Here is an 18865-nt window from a genome sequence, read left to right on the forward strand (position 1 = left end):
CCCCCCCCCCCCAGAATCCCAAGAACAGCATCTGATGTCTGCTCTCTAGAGGGCATTCAGTGCTTGTTAAATGTATAAATAAGTAAATGCTTCAATAAATGAATACTACTTGGCTGTTCTCAGTTTGCATATTTATGTACACTCCCAAACGTTAACAAAAGAGAGCACAAACACATTCAAATTCTTAGCTCTCATGTCTGAGTGACTAAATAAGGATGTCTTTAAGCCTAAGTGGCATGTTTCATTTATCCAACAATACAGTGCTCAGAGCCAGCTACTGGACTCTGAGTTTGGCTCCACTCTCTGCTACCTCCCTCCACCCCCCGCCTGTGTGGCCCTCACCAGGTATCTGTACCTTTTTGTGTTTCAATTACCTCATCTGAAAACTGGGGGCAATAACCACTATTTCAAGGGGTTGATTAGGATTAGGTCAGTGAATCTGGGTGAAGCACTTGGCAGAGAGCCTGGTACACTGTCAGTGTGCAGTGAGCGTGGCCTGCTCCCGTGCCTTGAGCTGTGTCCTGGGGAATGCTGCTGTTACAGGATGAGGGGCTTCTGCTCCATGGCTGCAAAGTCAAGTGAAGAGGCACAGCATTTCCATTCACGGCTAACAGCCAGGGCCACCTTGCCACAATTCTTGCCCCCAGCCCCTGGCAATCACCAGTTTGCTTTCTGTCTCTGGATTTACCTATTCTGGATATTTCATGTAAATGAAATCGTACACACGTGGCCTTTTACGTCAGGCTTCTTTCATTTAGCATAATGATTTTGAGGTTGATGGTTCCCTTTCAAATTCTTATATAAAGTAATTGAATCCTTCTTCCTGGAAACATGAAAAAAGTTCTTCTCTTTCCATCTAGTATTAAATATCAGGAGTCATTTTCCTTGTATTGTTTTCCCAACAGCTCTCTCAACTTCCACCATCCCAGAAGACATTAACCACCCAACCGTATCATCAGGTATGTCAATGAGCTGTCAAAGGAATGAAAACTGGATGTGATACGTTGTACGTGCCACTTCCAGCATTTTAAGCCCATAGGAAGGCTGATGTTCAGGGCCAGGGGACATTCACGACCAAGGGATGTACAGACAATGTGTGATGCCCAATGTCACCTTCAGCACCAGACCTTACGCTCTGTGAGACAAGGATTTCATCTGTCTTGCTCATTGCTGTATCCCTAGCACCCATCACGGTGCTTGGCACATTGTAAGCACCCAGTAAGTGTTTATTGAGTGGATAAACACATGCGCAGGTACTGCATGTGTGGACAGGCCATTTCCCCCTCTTGAGGCAGCTTTGGTCTTGCTGAGAACAATCCTGCAAGGCAGTGCATAGTGGAGGCAAGTCCCTCCACTCAAAGGACACAGGCATCACTCCAATAAACACCAGCAGCTTCTATTCGGACAAACATCCCTCCTTGGAGAGAAGTGCTAGTATTTCACATGGGAGCAAACTAGTGAAGCCAGAGCCTCCTAGCAAATATTTTTAGTTTTCAGTCTCAGCAGATAATGAAAAGTTAGCAACTATCTTATCAGGTAAGAGCAGTGGTTGCATCATTAGTCCTATATTATGCAGGTTACCATGCAGACAGGATGTACAGGCAGATGGATCACTAGGTTGTATTATGTTGTCTGTGGGGTCATCTAAGATAAACCACATCCTTATGAGTACAGTGAGTTTTACAACCTTCTCCCAATTCTTCAATGATTTATTTTACTACTGCTGAGCATCGTCATGCAGAAGATGGAGTTGATGCAGGATTGAAAGGGGGAAAGGCATTTGGGGCATCAGGATCACATCTAGGAGCTCTCTCAGCAACCTCAACTTGATTCCATCCTCATCAGAAATCAGGCAGAATTCTGAGCACGTGGACAGTCCAGATGTTTTGGTTAAGGTGTGGCATAGCTGGTGGCTTTTTGCCATCTCCTAGTTGAGTCCTTTTCTGATGTGTCCTGTGTCTGTCTCACGAAGGGAAGCTTCAGTCCTAATCGCAATTTCTACATTGTTTTAGTTCTACCAGTGGCCGACTCAGCATCTGCCAGTCGCAGAGCCAGTGTGCCCAGGCTCAGGCTGCCAAGTAAGCAGCCTTCCCCACAGGACATGCCGTGACTGTCATGAGCCACAATTGGAAAGGAGCCTGGGGGAGCAGCACAGCTGGAGGCTGCTGAGGTGCAAGGGAAAAGTACCTTTTGAGAGAAGGCCCACCGGCCTCCAGGACTGGCCCATAGCTTGGCTGCCCAGACGGCCTAGCATCAGCTCACCCTCACTTTCCAGCTATTCCAGAGACACATTTTCAAGTTCAGAAAACATGTAGAATAAGAAAGCAAATAACCATGTGTCCCTTACCTAGACATGACCAATGCTTTCATTTCGTCATGATGGTTTTCCAGTCTTCTCAAGAAATAAAGCACAGTCCGATTCAGAGCTCCCAGTATTCCCCAGTCTCAGTCTCCTTTCTCCTTCCTCATAGACAAACACTTTCTTGAATTTCGTGCATATCCTTAGTTTACTTTTTATATTTTTACATACATGCGTTATATGATTCTATTTTATTTTGTGTGTTTTCTTTTGAATTGTATTAGTCTCTATATAATTTGATAGTTTTTCTCTTTAATCAATGTGTCATTTTTGAGATCAATCTATGTTTTTTGTGTGTGTGTTTCACTGCTCTTAACTGCTGCAGAGTATCCTGTTTTCTGAATATACCATTTAACTTAATCCATTTCCCCATGGGTAAAAATTTTTTCCTAAATTTTTGTGTCTACCCTGCTGATGTCAAGTTCTAAAGCACCAAGGCATGAGAAATAACTGTTCTACAATCTAATTGCTTTGTTCAGTGACTAAAAAAGAGCACATAATCGTGCTGTGATATAATTATCAAGCACTTTTTTCCAAGAATTACCCCCCTTCATGGGCTGTAATTGAGGGACTCACCTTAATTTGAAAGCCAGGCAAACAGAGCGAGTTTAACAGGTATGTTTCAAGACTTACCCTTATTTTTGTTTCCGCAGAAGACTGGCCTGCGCTGCGGCTGGTGAATGGCACGGGACGATGCTCCGGCCGGGTGGAGGTGTCCTACCAGGGCACCTGGGGGTCCGTGTGTGATGACGGCTGGGGCCTGAAGGAGGCACACGTGGTGTGCAGGCAGCTTGGGTGTGGCCCAGCGGTATCGGCCCCCCTCGGCTCCCACTTCGGCCCAGGCTTTGGAAAGATTGTCCTGGACAACGTGCGCTGCAGTGGTGAGGAGAGTCGCCTGGCCCTGTGCGCCCACGACAGCTGGTTCACCCACAACTGCAATCACGAGGAGGATGCTGGAGCCATCTGCTTGGGTGAGGGGGTCTTCTGTGTTGTAGATGGTTCTTGGGCAGCATGGATTAGGGGCCTCATCCTGTGAGGGCTGATGTCTTTCTCTCTCCATACCGACAGGTTCTCTAACGGCAGACCCCTCCCCTCCAGGTAAGACTGATTGGGGCTGTTTCTATGTCCCATTCCACTTACTTTGAGTTCTGTCCCACTAATATTTATTCTGTGTGATGGAAAAGGAATGAAAACGAACCTGTAAAATCAAACTTTAAGAAGTTTACAGAGGCTGTTTCGAATGCTCCGTAATTGTTTGAAGCCTAGAAGGTTTTCCCCAAGTGCAGGAATCTTCCCAAATCAGAACTAAGTTACCGGGCAGCTGCAGGCAAGGCAGGACTCTTCTGTGGCCAACAAAGGACTGCAATTAATAGTCCTTAACTTCAGGGTGTGGTCTCCTGTGACTGTGCCCATCAGTCATCACAACGTACTTATTTGAGAGAAAATTGCCATTCACTTTCTGGAGCGATTAGATCAGAATATCATCCCTCGAGTCTGTAAAGTCTGATTCTAACAGGAAAAGTAACGACATCAATTGAAACTTTTGCACTTATATGATTTCAGAGTATTCTGCCTCTAAGTAATACCATGGAGCCATTTCACTCACTTCTTTTTATTATAAAGCAATGGTTTTCATACTTTACCATGCATCAGAAACATCTGGAGGGCTTATTAGAGCACAGTCGCTGCCCCTCCACCTGAGTTTCTGGTTCAGCAGGTGTCAGGGGGCCTGAGAATATGCATTTCAAACAAGTCTAGGATGCTTATGCTGCTGGTCTGGGGACCACACTTTGAGAACCACTGTCTTCAGACATAACAGAGAAGGAACATTTCTTATCCTAATAAATAGAAGCAGAATCATCCTTGTCTTTGTCATTGTTGTCATCATCTTCAATGTCATTGTCATCATAGTCAATGCCATCATTATCAGCACCATCATTACCAGCACCACCATCATCACCGTTACCAGCAAAAACTAGTCTATCTAGTAAGTTGAGTCACCTCTCTGGTTGTTTTTAGTTTATGTGTTTTTATGGTTATGCATATACAGAGCTAAACATCCAAACAAGAATATTAAGTAAATTATTAAGATATCTGCAAACTTCTCTATTACTCCAATAGGCAGGTCTCTGTGGATAAATCAATTTTCCATTTATAGCTGGGAGCCTGGGGTTGCATGCACGGCCTCCTCTGCACCTGATGGCCACCGTCCTGATCCAAGCCCTCATTGTCTCTTCCTGCCTGGATGAGCATCTGACTCCCTGCCTGTGGGCCCCCAACGCTCTAGTCCATTATTTACATGCAGTCAGAATTACCTTTTCTTTTTAAAGGCTTATTGAATTATAATTTACCTGTAGTAAAAACCACCTGGTAGTTCAAAGAATTTTGATAAATGGTTACAGTTGTGTTACTATTGCTACCATCAAGATATAGAACATTTCCATTACGTTATAATGTCCCTTATGCCACTTGTACTTAAACCCCTCTCCTGACCCTTAGATCCTGGCAACCACTGAAATAATTTCTCTCCCTATACGTTTGCCTTTTCCAGGATGTCATATAATGTAATCACACAATATGTAGCATTTTGTCTTGAGATTCTTCACTTAGCAAATGCCTTTGAGATCCATCCATGTATTTCCATGTATCAGATATTCAGATAAAAAAATTATTGCTAAATAGTATTTCACTGTATGGATGTACCAAACATTGTTTATCTGTTTGGCACTTGATGGGCATTTAGCTTGCTTCTAATTTTTACCATTATGAATAAAACTACTATAAATATTCATGTATAAATTGTAAACTATTTTCCAAAGTGGCAGTACCATTTTTCGTTCTTACTAGTAATTTATGAGAGTTACAGTTTTTCTGCTTCCTTTTCAACACTTTGGATTGTCTATTTTTTTAAGTTTAGACATTATGGTGTCTCTACTATAATGAGATTGTAACACCTCTTTGTGGTTTTTATTTGCATTTCCCTAGTGACTAATGATGCTGAGCACTTTTTCATATGCTTATCTGCATCTCTTTGGTAAAATGTCTTTTCAGTCTTTTATCCTTTTTTATTTATTTATTTTTCCCAAGTAGGTTGTTTGTCTTATCACTGTGTTGAAAGATAATTATTTATATATAAGTATTTTGGATACAAGTACTTTATCAAATTTGTGTTTTGCAAGTATTTTTTCCCAGTTTGTGGCTTGTCTTTTCATTTTCAGTTTCTTAACTGTGTTTTTTGAAGAGTGAAGTTTTAAATTTTAATGAAGTCCAATTTACCAAGTTTTTTTTAATGGAATGTGCTTTTGTGTTTTATCTAAGAAAAACTTTGCTTAACCAAAGGTCTCACAGATTTTCTCCTATTTTTTTTTCTAGAAGTTTTATAGCTCTATGATCCATTGTAGTTAATTTTTGTGTATGGTTTAAGGTATGGTTCAAGGGTCTTTTTTCATGTAGATATCTAACATTCCAACACCTTCTGTTAGAAAGACTCTCTCTCCTATCGGTACTGAAATACCTTGACATTTTGCTAAAAATTAAATAACCATATATGCATGGGTCTATTTCTGAACTTCCCCTTTTCCTGCACTGGTTTATATAACTGTTCCTATGCCCATGTTACACCATCTTGATTACTGTAGCTTTAAATCAGTGCTGAAATCAGTTAATGGGAGTTCTTCAACTTTGCTCTTTTTTCTTTTTCTTTTCAAAATTGTTTGGATAACCTAGGTTTTTTCCCTTTTGCATAATTTTTTTTACAGCTTTATTGTGGTATAATTGACAAAAAAATTGTATATATTTAAGGTGTGCAACATGGTGCTTTGATATAAGTATATCTTGTGTAACAATTCCCACAAAAAAATCAACTTATCAATTTCTGCAAAAATGCTCCCTAGGATTTTAATTTGGATTGTGTAGAATCTATAAATTAATTTGAGGAAAACTGACATCTTAAAAACATTGAGTTTTCTGATCCATTAACACAGTATATCTCTTCATTTACTTAGGTCTTTATTTCATTAATATTCTGCAGTTTCCTGCGTACAAACTTTGCATACATTTATTAGACTTAAACATAGAATTTCACGGTTTTGGGGGCCGGCCCGGTGGCGCACTGGATAAGTGCGCCGCTTGGGAAGCGCAGCGGCGCTCCCGCTCGAGGGTTCGGATCCCACATGCAGACCGGTTCCCACTCACTGGCTGAGCGAGGCGTGGGAGCAGCACCGAGGGTTGCGGTCCCGTTGCCGGTCCCCGGTCTGGTACGGGGGCAACACTGAGGGTTGCGATCCATTGCCGGACACGGAAAAAGACAAAAGACAAAAAAAAAAAAAAAAGAATTTCACGGTTTTGGATGCTATCGTAAAAGGCATTTAGAAAATTTTTAACTCCAATATCTAATTTCTGTTGCAAGTAAATTATGTTTTTCTGAAATAATGAAGTATGTTTTGAACTGGGAATATTATGATAATTTTTGTTATTTTACTCTTTTCTTTTTGGTTTATAAACCTCTTTTCTATCCATTATCAGATTCCCAGTTTTACAGGTCAGGGACTGAAGTTTATCTGTAATATGCGGTGGAATGAGAACTAGATCTCAGGTTAGAACAATCATGTCTTTAGTCTGGAAACTCATTAAGACCTTTAGAACTGGTTTTTTACATTGCATTTCACAAAGAAACACTAGAAATTGGTTTTGAGTGCCAGATAGCTTTACTCAGCTTTAATTTTGTCTCTTTGCAGGAGAAGAGGAGGGTGGGGGTGTTATTCATCACTAATTCGTGTTTTCTTTTCACTGTAGCTGCTGAAATAACAATTGACTCTATCACCTCTGTGGAAGAGCACACACCAATAGGTACATAAAAGTGCATATTTTTGAGTTTACGTTGAATCTTTATTATCTATGTATCTACTGACGTACATAAGAGACTTCCCATTTCTAACATTAAGAATAAAAATGGAAATTTAGTAACAAATATTGCTAGGCATCCCCATCCCCACCAGGATCCTTGAGATAGTGAAATAAAGATATTTCTGAGAGTATGCTCCTAGAATCACTAATTCAACAGATGTCAAGAAGGATTGCACACACCCCTGCATGCATGTGCACACACACAAGTTTCATGGTCCCATGAGGTTAGGGAGCACTGCATTAAACAAACTAATTTCTTTACTGTAGGACATCTAGGAGCCTTTAATATACACAGGTACTTCAAAAAGTTGGTAGAAAAACAGAGGTAAAACACGGTATGAATATTTCCACGAACTTTTTGAAGTACCCTTGTATGCTCGATCCCACAAAATCCCTACTAGAAGTCCCAGGATGCCATGCTTATGAAATGCACTTGACCCAAATCTTTTTTTTTTTCTTCATATCTCGTCTCTTAGAAAGTTTTCTGCATAATGTGAGTAAAGTGCTGAAATCCAGGTATTTGGGATTAATGCATATGCTACCAAGATATTCCAGTCAAATTAAAACACATATTGTCACATCTCCCTGCCTATCTGAAGTCGAGGCTGCTGTCCTTTCTTACCAGCACGGCCCGAAAGGAGCTCACTCCTCTTTTCCCTTTCCCCTGTTGAAGTCCTGCCATGGCTTCACGGCTCCATTTCTCCAGGCAGCTTCCCCTGGTCTGCACGAGGAGATGTTTCGTCTACATTTGCACCCTTTCTGTTGACATGTCTCACAATCCACCTCACATGAGAGTTGCTTGTATTCTTCCTCAAGCTTCTGGCTGAATTACAGCCTTTTAAATGCAGGCCCTCTGGCTCCCTTTCTTTGCATTCAATAATTATTTCTGAACAAATAATGGCACACAGCATTATTAATTCGTAGAGACGGCTTTTATTTCCTTTAGGTTTCCTTAGGTGTGATGTCTTTGAGTTTGGCTTCTATTTTTAAGAGATTTCTTTCTACTGAACAAAACATTCAAGGATAAGTTTACCATAAACATAAAATAGATGAATGAAAAGTTAAATCATCTTTTCTGATGGTGATGACGGTGACTTACCTAGATGAATCAAAAGAAAAGAAAACAAAAAGTTTCAGAAGGATATTAGATCTTAGGACGGTCCTCCCTGCAGTGTGTTTGCTTTCTTCCTTCCGCCCCACTCACTGACAGTGACCACACTGGTTGTTCCTCTTAGCTGAAGTCTTCTCAGAACCTTCATGGATGACAGTCCCTGTGGCCTTGACTCCCCCCCTGCAGGTATGAGGAGTAGTTCCTGAGAAGTTAAGAGCTGATGGACAGCACCGAGAGACGTGTTCTCCCAGCCGGGAGACACCACAGGCAGAGTTAGAGTGAGAGGCAGCCCCCTTTCAAGCTCTGTGGGATTAAGGGCAATTTTATTAACCCTTTTGAGTCTCAATTTCTTCATCTGTAATGTAGGAAGCCCAATCCCCTTTGCAAAGATGAAGAGAGAAACTTTTATTTTTATTTATTTCTTTTTTCTTTTCTTTTTTTTTTCCTTTTTTGTCTTTTTTCGTGACCGGCAACGGATCACAACCCTCAGTGTCGTGCCCGTACCGGACCGGGACCGGCAACGGGATCGCAACCCTCGGTGTTGCACCCACACCTCGCTCAGCCAGTGAGCAGGAACCGGTCTGTATGTGGGATCCGAACCCTCGGCGGGAGCGCTGCCGCGCTCCCAAGTGGCGCACTGCCGGGCTGGCCCTATTTATTTTTTCTTAATTTTATTTTGTCAATATACAATGAGGTTGATTATTGTGGCCCATTACCGAAACCTCCCTCCCAACAATGTCCTTTCTGTTTGCTTGTCGTATCAACTTCAAGGAATTGTAGTTATTATGTCTTCTTCCCCTCCCCCCCGGTTTTGTGTGTGTGTGTGTGTGTGTGTGTGTGTGTGTGAATTTATTTACTCACTTTTAGCTCTCACCAATAAGTGAGAACATGTGGTATTTCTCTTTCTGTGCCTGACTCGTTTCACTCAATATTATTCTCTCAAGGTCCATCCATGTTGTTGCAAATGGCAGTATTTCATTCTTTTTTATAGCATAGTAGTATTCCATTGTGTAGATATACCACATTTTCCGTATCCACTCATCTGATGATGGACATTTGGGCTGGTTCCAGCTCTTGGCTATTGTAAAGAGTGCTGCAATGAACATTGGGGAACAGGTATACCTTCGACTTGATGATTTCCATTCCTCTGGGTATATTCCCAGCAGTGGGATAGCTGGGTCATATGGCAGATCTATCTGCAATTGTTTGAGGAACCTCCATACCATTTTCCATAGAGGCTGCACCATTTTGCATGAGCGTCTCTTGGGGTCTCTAGCACTTAACTCACAAATTACAAAGAACTCCTTCCCCAGTCTCCTTTTCATGGTGAAGCCATGAGGAAACATTATGAGACCAATGAGGCAGAGTTGCACTAAGACTAATGTAGTTCTGGACGGCAAAGTGTCTGTGTAGCTGTGATGTGCCTGCGGATAGTCTAGTTTACTGTTTTTTTAGATATTTTGACAGCTCGTATTTCTATCTCTGTCCATGACAGGTGAACAACATATGGAGAAAATGATCTTGTTAGGAGAACGTTAGGAGCTCTGGAAATTTCTTAAAAAGAGTTTCACCTTCTGGATTGCAGGATATAGCAAAGCCCCAGTATTATTTGAGATTGAAGATTATTCTAGCTATTCTTAACGTGTGGGTGCATGAGGACTGCGTGATCTTACATGTTCGTAAAATGAGGATATGACCACCTAGGGGTATAAAAGTATGAAGAAAACCTTCCAGAGACTGGAGGGCCAGTCCCTCAGTGTCCCTCTTCTTTGTGACTCCCCAGGGGCCTGGGTGGAGGTGAGGCTGCTGAATGGCACGGGGAGGTGCTCAGGCCGCGTGGAGGTGCTCGTCCAGGGCACCTGGGGGACTGTGTGTGATGACCCCTGGGACCTGGCCGAGGCTGCCATTGTGTGCCACCAGCTGCAGTGTGGCCAGGCAGTGGCAGCCCCCACAGGGGCTCACTTTGAGGCAGGCTCCGGGAAGATCCTGATGGATGACATACAGTGTACGGGTAGCGAGAGTCACCTAGGGCAGTGTGTGCACGGGGGCCAGGCCAGGCACAACTGTGGGCACATGGAGGATGCTGGCGTCATCTGCACAGGTGAGGAGCTGTCACCTCCCAAGATGTCACTGCTTTTGTGTCTTTTCGAACAGATTCAACCAGCTTTTTCAGAAGTCACTGAGCAATATATTATAATAAACCCTGCATGGCAAGGCTTATTATGAGGCTTGTTATTATGTAAGCCTTCTAATAAGCCATATTGATATTTTTCAACCCTCAGGCTTTGATGACCCATCAGCCTCCACCCCAGAGTCTGAAGATGCTTCCTCGGTGTACACACTCGCAGGTAGGTCACCTTGTATTTACCCTCTAGAAGATACTTTCTCTCTATTCTGTAGTAGAGATACTTAAGGGACAGCAGAGTTGCCCAGTCTGTCATTACTGTGCAAGGACTATTGATAAGAATAATAAAGGACAAGAGATTTTTCAAAATGGGATTTTTATTCCATCATCTGATATTCTTGAAGAATTCCTTTCTCTGTCAGCCAGTAGTTATTGCTGGGAAATTCACATTATATCCTACTAATTCATGAGACCAATCCATTGTTACTGAGTCATTTAATTTAAAAAGAGTTCAAAGAGGTTAAAAGATCTGCCTATCGATATGCAAATCAATAGGCCTAACATCATCATTATAAAATAGACATTTACTTTCATATCCCTGAAAATAAAGTGCAGAAGGAGTTAATTAACGTTATGAAGAAGGAGCCAATGCCCCGGCAGGTCCATATGCCTATCACAGGGGAGCTATTTGAGGACAGCTCCCTGACATGGATGCTCCTAGAGCCCAGAGACTGGAGAAGCACACAGCGTGGACATGGATCCTTTACACCTGACCCGTGCCGAGATTCCATCCAGCAGCTGCAGCATGGGTACATCGGTACTGAAGGTTAAGGCCAGCTCTATTTGGCATCGTGTCAACAACTAAAAAATGAAACCACAAATCAGTTCGACCCTCTGAAAAACCAGTCTGTGGAATTAATTGCTACGTAACATTTTAAGCGCTAATTTGATCCAAATGACCCCAAAATGATATGGCAGTAAGATTGTTTGGATTGATGCAAAATGAGGCACAGGAGCTGCTCAACGGTGCTATGTACGTCTCACACTGCTTAGATAACATGTAGTATAGCTATATCTGCCAAACGCCAAACGCCCAGGGACAGCCTGAGAAGTCCAGTCACGTATGTCAACGTCATGTCTGCACGATTCCACCTGGCTGTTTCCCAAAAGGGAACGAAGACAGATGGCATCAGAGCGATCCCAAAATGGACTTGTGGGCACTCAGGGAAGGACAGTGTACTTCTAAAATGAACCCCCTTTTAGAGACTGAATAACAAAGCTCAAAAAACAGGGGGAAGAGAAGTGTGCCCTGCCTAAAACGTTGTGTGGTGGGGAAACCCTTGGAAGACTTGATGTCGGTTTTGAGTCTGGCTATTCCAAATGTTCTCGTTGCAAACATTTTCTTTTCCTACATGGGGATAGGAGGCTCCTGGTCACAAGTGATGTCCCTGTTTGTACCTGTTTTCAGGTGACGGACTATCAGCTCCCATACCCACAACAGGCCTTCACTCCACACCTGTGCTGGCAGGTAACACTTCCCTGTGGTGGCTGGTGTCATGCATAGTGTTTTCTGAGCATCTCCTACGTGCCATGCACGGAATTGAGTGCTTAGTGCTTTCCCAATTTGTTACTCCACAAGGACCAGGAAGGAAGGTTTTATTTCCATCACTTCAGGAATGAATAATCAGAGGCTCAGACCAGACAGGTGAACAGAGATGACACTGGTCAAATGACTAGAGTCACACAACCAGTGTGTGGTGAAGGCTGCATTCACCAGACCTGTCCGGTGAGAGGATCACTGGCTTCACTGTGCTTTTCCTGATCATGTGGCTCAAAGCTACTGCAGGGGTATTGGAGAAGCAAAGTATGAGCAATTGCTCATGTCAAAGCTATTTGAGGAAATTATATGGAAATGTTAAATATTAAGTTAATATTAGGCTGTCTACTACAGATAATTTATTTCAAGAAAATATATGAAAGATACAACGTTCACTATTAATTTGGATTTTTCACTTGTCTCCTGCTTCCTCTGGGCAAACTTGACCTCTTAACTGTACCTGGGTCTTCTCATTAGCACATAAGCTCTTCGAATAGCCATTATTGGAATGTTTCTTCCCAAATTTTCTAGCCCAATCTTTACAACGTTGTCTGGGTGCTGGAGAATGGCGTTTCTATTTTATAGTTGAGGAAACTGAGGTTCAGTTTAAATAAAAGGGGGAGTCAGGACCAAGCTTTGGGTTGGAGAAATCCCATCTTCACCCTGGGAGCTCAATTGTCCCTCTGGCATGGGATCCCTAAGTCACATACCCAAATCAAGGCTGGGAATCCATTTGGACAAATAAACATCATTTTTTCATAGTTAGTTGGGGGTAGTTTCCGTTTGAAGTAGCTTTTAATGACCAGTGGGGGTTGGTTTCTTCTCTTTGCCTCCAGCTGCTGAACTAACACGTCCATAAGCCATCTCTTCTGTATGGACATTACCCGGTCATCAGCAAACAATTCCTTTAAAAATTCCTTTGGGATGTCCACCTCCAGCTCTGGTGGATTAGCTTATAGAAGACAGTCCTTCCAGTGAGAGCAAATTGAAAAGCCAAATAAAATAAAGAAAGCTGCAAAGGTTATTCTTTTACTGTATGTGACCAAGAGCCAGAATTTCTGAAAAATTGAGCTATTATCACTTGGCAATATACCCCAAATTGGCCTAACCTCAGAGGACTAGGTTCCCAGTGTCCCTCCTTTTTGTGACTCCCCAGGGGCCTGGGTGGAGGTGAGGCTGCTGAATGGCACGGGGAGGTGCTCGGGCCGCGTGGAGGTGCTCGTCCAGGGCACCTGGGGGACCGTGTGCGATGACCTCTGGGGCCTGGCCGAGGCTGCTGTTGTGTGCCGCCAGCTGCAGTGTGGCCAGGCGGTGGCGGCCCCCACAGGGGCCCACTTCGGGACAGGCTTTGGGAAGATCTTGCTGGATGACGTGCAGTGTGTGGGCAGCGAGAGCCACCTGGGGCAGTGTGTGCACGGGGGCCAGGCTGGGCACAACTGCGGGCACCTGGAGGACGCCAGCGTCATCTGTGCAGGTGAGAGGCTGTGAGTTCCCAGAACTTCACCACTGTCACAGCCAGCTGGCACCAACAGAGGCCACGGTATAATACGTTACAAATCACCTCACAGACCTTGATCTCTTGAGCAGGTGCTGACGGTTCTCCGGCTCCCACCCCCACCACAGAGCCTGACGCTGCTTCTCCAGCAGACAAGCTCCCAGGTGGGTCCAACCTCTGGGTGGTTTGCTTTGGGTAAGATTTCTCTTCTAAAAGGCATTTTTCTCTTCTAAAAGTCATGGTAGAGCTCCTGCAGGGCTGGAAGAGTAAATATTCATCTCACAGCAAAGGGATATCTCCATAACAAGCCTGGAGATAAGAATAATCAGGGATGGAGATGTTTTGGCAATGGAATATTTATTGCAGCAAATTAATTCCATTAAAGTTTCTCAATCTTTGTATTGCTTTGTGTGTGTGTGTGTGTGTGTGTGTGTGTGTGTGTGTGTGTGTGTGTGTGTGAAGATTTGTTAGAAAATATCAGTTGTCTCCAAACAATTCCTGAGCTCTAATCAAATTCATGAAACTCTGGCATTGTCTGCACGGGTTGGAAGCTATTACCTCCCCTGGAAGCCACTGCTTTTATGTCTTTTCAGAAATGCTCAACTCAAACTCTTGGAAGTCATTGAGTATGATATTGTAAACAGCACTGTAGACTTTAGCATGTTGATTTTTTCTGACTATCAGGTGCTGACCATTCACCAAGCCCCACTTCAACCACAGAGCCTGAAGCTGCCTCCCCATCATTCACACCATCGGGTTGGTTCAATTTTTGTTTGGTTCTTTTGCATTGTGGCTTTTCCTCTATAGAATGTTTCCTTCATACGCCAAGGCAGCAGGGCCTTTGCACTGCACAACTTCTAGTGTTGTATACTCCTAGGAAGCACAGTGCACCGTATCCTCATGTGGGTGGTCACATGTCATATGCAAATGGTGGTCCCTGGAGTCATGCAGCCTGGTGGTCCTGTGTGGCCAAGTCACTCCAGGGGTAGAAGAGCTAACAGATGTTCGACATCACACAGGGGGCACAGAGCAGAGGGGAGACAAGTTTCTCATTCCATCACCTAGACTTCTTAAATAATTCCTGAACTTGTCTAAACAATGCCCGTACATTAGGAACGTTTGGTTGTCTCTAAATGGTTCAGGAGCTCTTTAAGTTGAAATAAAATCAGTGATACTTACGGTCTTCAAAACAGGTTTTAAAAACTGCTTATAAATTCACAAATTCATCATTATGCTGTATGCTCTTAATTTCAAGAATCTGAAAAATGCAGAAACAATCCAATAAGTAATTGGAAGAGGATGCGGGAAACATATAAGAACAAACAATTCCTCCCTCTGTAGGTATTTGATAGGAGAGCAGTGAAGCCCATTCCCTCTACTATATGATAACACAGACACATAATAGGTGGTGGCTGGTGAAATTCCTGTTGACAGGGACGACACCCTCACAGTGCCCCTTTCTTCACCTGACTGGAACTGTCACCTGCTTCACTGTCAAAAAAAACCAAAACAAAACAAAAAGAAACTCTGCACATTCCTGACATATTAAGACTGATTCCACATTGTACCATGTGGCCAATTGAAAAAAATTAATTAATGATTATTTCTTTTTCTACTCCAACCCACTTTAAACAACCAGTTTGATGGTTTAACCATTTTTGAATAATCTAGTCCCAAATTATTTAAATTGATCACAGTAATGAAGTAGCTATTCATTTTTTTAAATTTACATACATGTATAAAATAATATATTATGGAAAGTATCAAGTTCACTGACAAATGTTGAGAATAGTGTAATGAACTCCCGAGTATCCACTATTGAGTTTTATCAAATCCTAATATTTTTCCCTAGTTATTTGATAGCCTCTTAAAAAGAAACAATACAATACATGATTGCTGTTTTAGAAGTTAATAAGATGAAAATGGGGCTGTCTTCATGCCTGTGGGAGCCTCACATGGCTTAGGCCTCCCAGAGCCCAGATACAGCCACCAAAAATCTAGATGGAAACCAAAACATTCAGCCATTTCAGTGAGTTTTTCCTAAAAGAAAAAAAGGACCCTGAAGCAGGCAAGAAACAGAGCATACCCAGGATCCTAGGCAGGAGCCAAGGGCCACCCCCACCACCCAGACACAGTCAAGGAGCATGCCGAAATCACCACTTCTGCATGGGTGGTCCACCACAGCCACTGCCATAGCCACATCTGCCACAAAAGCAACTTGACACCACAGCAGTAGCCACGGCCACCATGCAGGTGTCCTGCTAGACACTTGACTGCATTGACAGAAGGAGTGTCACCAGCAGAGACCAGGAAAAGAAGAAGAGATGTCTTTCTCCTCAAAGCCCACTCCAGAGTAACAGAAGAAGCATCTGCTCTACCAGATGACCAGACATTAACATAGAGATACTAGAAATATAAAATCTTAAGAAAATATGACACTACTAAAAGAATACAGTAATTCTCAAATACCAGACCCTATAGAGCAGGAAACCCTTAAAATGACTGAAAAGGAATTCTAGGCAACAGTCTCAAGGAAACTTACTGAGATAAAGAAGACTCAGTTCAACAACATAATGAAAAGAGAAAGAAATCCAGGATCTGAAGAAGGAAATCTACAAAGAGATTAATACCTTAAAAAAGAATGTAGTGGAACTCATGGAACTGAAAGATTCACTCAATGAAATAAAAAATACAACTGAGAGCTTAAGCAGCAGGCTAGAACAAGCAGAAGAAAGAACTCCTGATCTTGAAGATAGTCTTTTAGAAATAACCCAGGCAGACAAAAGAAAAAAAGGAAAAAAGAATTTTTAAAAATGAAGAAAATCTAAGAGAGTTAGCAGACAGCCTTAAGGCACAAACATTCGAATGCTGGGTATTCCAGAAGGGGAGGAGTAAGGAGAAGGCATGAAAAACCTATAAAACAGAATAATAACAGAAAACTTCCTAGGTATAGGGAGAGACACAGACCTTCAGATCCAGGAGGCTCAAAGATCTCCAAACACATTCAACTGAAAAAGATCCTCTCCAAGACACATGATAGTCAAACTGGCAAAGCTCAAAGACAAAGAGAGAATCTTACAAGAAGCAAGAGAAAAGCATCAGGTCACCTACAAGGGAGCCCCTATCTGACTAACAGCAGACTTTTCAACAGAAACTGTATAGGCCAGAAGAAAATGGGATGATATGTTCAAAATACTAAAAGAAAAAAATCCCTGCCAGCCAAGAACACTATACCCAGTAAGCCTATCCTTCAGAAATGAGGGAAAAACAGCATATTTCCTAGACAGACAAAAACTGGGAGTTCACCACCCACAAAACCAGTGCTGCGAGAAATCCTCAGGGGACTCCTGCATCTGGAATCTGAAAATTGATAATCGGTGTGATGACTACACAAGAAAGAACAAAACCCACTGGTAGAACAAAAATGCAAACGAGAAAGGGAAAGAAATCAAAGCTTGCCATCATGAAACACCAGAATGACAATGTAACAATGCCCCTGCTTTATTTCTGATTTTAGTAATTTCAGTCTTTCCTCTTTTTCTTCTTGGTCAATCTAGATAAAGGTTTGCAAATTTTGTTGATTTTATTTAAAGAATCAACCTTTGGTTTTGTTGATTTTCTCTACTATTTTTTAATTCCCTATTCCATATATTTCTGTTGTAATCTTTTTTATTTCCTACTTATATTTGCTTTTGGTTTAGTTTGCTCTTCTTTTTCTATTTTCTTAAGGTAGACGTTAACATTACCCATCTGAGGTTTTTCTTATCTTTCATATAGGTGTTTACAAGTATAAATTTTCCTCTCAGCAGTGGATGAGCCCTGCATCCTATAAACTTTGATATGTTGTGCTTTGATTTTTACATCAAAGTACTCTCTAATTTCTCTGCGATTTTTCTTTTTACCCATTGTTTATTCAGGGGAGTTGTTTAATTTCCACACGTTTGTGAATTTTCTAATTTTCCATCAGTTACTGTGGTCAGAGAACATATTTTTCTATGACCTCAGTTTTGTTAAACGTATTAAGACTTGTTTTATGGCAAAAAATATATATAAATAGATAAAAATAAACAAATAAATAAACAAATGCAATTTAAAAGGAAAAAAGGAAACAATCCACAAATGGAGACCTGGAGTTTACTTACTAAGGGTATATCCTTGAAGTTCTAGCACTTTCCATCCCACGGTGGAGTCTGATATCTAGTACTGGATGTAACTGTAGCAGGAAAGGAGAAGGGAGAGTAGACCAAAGCCCCAACAGGGCGGATTTGGGCCCAGCCAGTTCCTCTGGGCTCGTGGTCAGAAGTTTCCTCTCCCACGTGGGGAGGCGGCATCTAGCAGTGACCAGGCTTGTCTTTGTTCTGCACTCACAGGTCAAGCCCTGTCAGCAACCGCGCCCACCACGGAGCCTGCGAAGCTCTCTCCAGCTCCCACTCCAACAGGTCAGTTGGCATGTGTTCTATGGGGAGTAGGAAAAGGAAGCCACGTGACAGACACTGGGCTGGCACCTTCTCAGACCTGAAGCCACACGGAGTGGTGACCATATCCCTACAAGAACTCCTTGCCTCTGAAGGAGATGAGTCAGGAATGACATTGCATATTTGACTATGACCTTCAGGTTGCATCTGTTTTCAAACTTTTATCTTTCTAAAGTTGGGTTTAAAGGATGTCCTAACTATTAGGAGTGTCTCTGTTTGTCCCCGCTGTTTGTCCCAGGTGGTGGATTATCTGCAACCATCGCCACAACAGAGCCTGCAGCCCTGCAGTCCACACACACTCCCCCGGCGGGTAAGTCCTTGGGGAAATGGGAAAGGAGCTAACATTGATGGGACAACCAAAATGTGATAAGCAGAGGATCAGATGCTTTCACAGAACTGACACTTCATTTAATGTTCACAACAGCCTACAAGTGCTATCCTTCCCCCACCTATGGTTTCATCCAATCGGACACAGAAAAGATAATTTTCCTAGCATCACCCAACTAGAACATGGTGAAGCCAAGATTTGGGCACAAATATGTCTGACTCCACACCCATGTGACTGGTTAGCCAGCCACCTTTTGGATGGTGAGACGGTATTGTCCAAAGCTACCTTTGGACTATAGGGAAGAGAACATTCTTGCAGGCCTGATTGCTAAGGTCCAGGTATATCAAGACTATAACCAAGAAATCGAGGAGTCGGCTGTGAGTTGTCACCTACTCTACAGTTTTTAACATAAAATTCCCAATGGACAAAACATTTAAAATTATACTTTCAAACACTGCAACAGTTAGGTA

The 18865-nt window shown here is 42.5% G+C and overlaps 1 protein-coding gene across 1 annotated transcript in view; it reads left to right on the forward strand.

Annotated features, from left to right (window-relative positions):
* Positions 1-18574, forward strand: part of LOC103589211 (deleted in malignant brain tumors 1 protein-like) — a 28268-nt gene extending 9694 nt beyond the window's left edge. The window contains exons 2-9 of the mRNA XM_008571118.1: positions 3013-3330; positions 3428-3457; positions 10159-10476; positions 10658-10723; positions 13254-13571; positions 17963-18031; positions 18306-18377; positions 18492-18574. Coding sequence (XP_008569340.1) covers positions 3013-3330; positions 3428-3457; positions 10159-10476; positions 10658-10723; positions 13254-13571; positions 17963-18031; positions 18306-18377; positions 18492-18574 — 1274 coding nt within the window. The remainder of the gene's footprint in view (positions 1-3012; positions 3331-3427; positions 3458-10158; positions 10477-10657; positions 10724-13253; positions 13572-17962; positions 18032-18305; positions 18378-18491) is intronic.
* The last annotated feature ends 291 nt before the right edge of the window (positions 18575-18865 follow it).

This window comes from Galeopterus variegatus, unplaced genomic scaffold (genome assembly GCF_000696425.1).
Source record: "Galeopterus variegatus unplaced genomic scaffold, G_variegatus-3.0.2 Scaffold661, whole genome shotgun sequence".
Classification (NCBI taxonomy): Eukaryota; Metazoa; Chordata; class Mammalia; order Dermoptera; family Cynocephalidae; genus Galeopterus; species Galeopterus variegatus.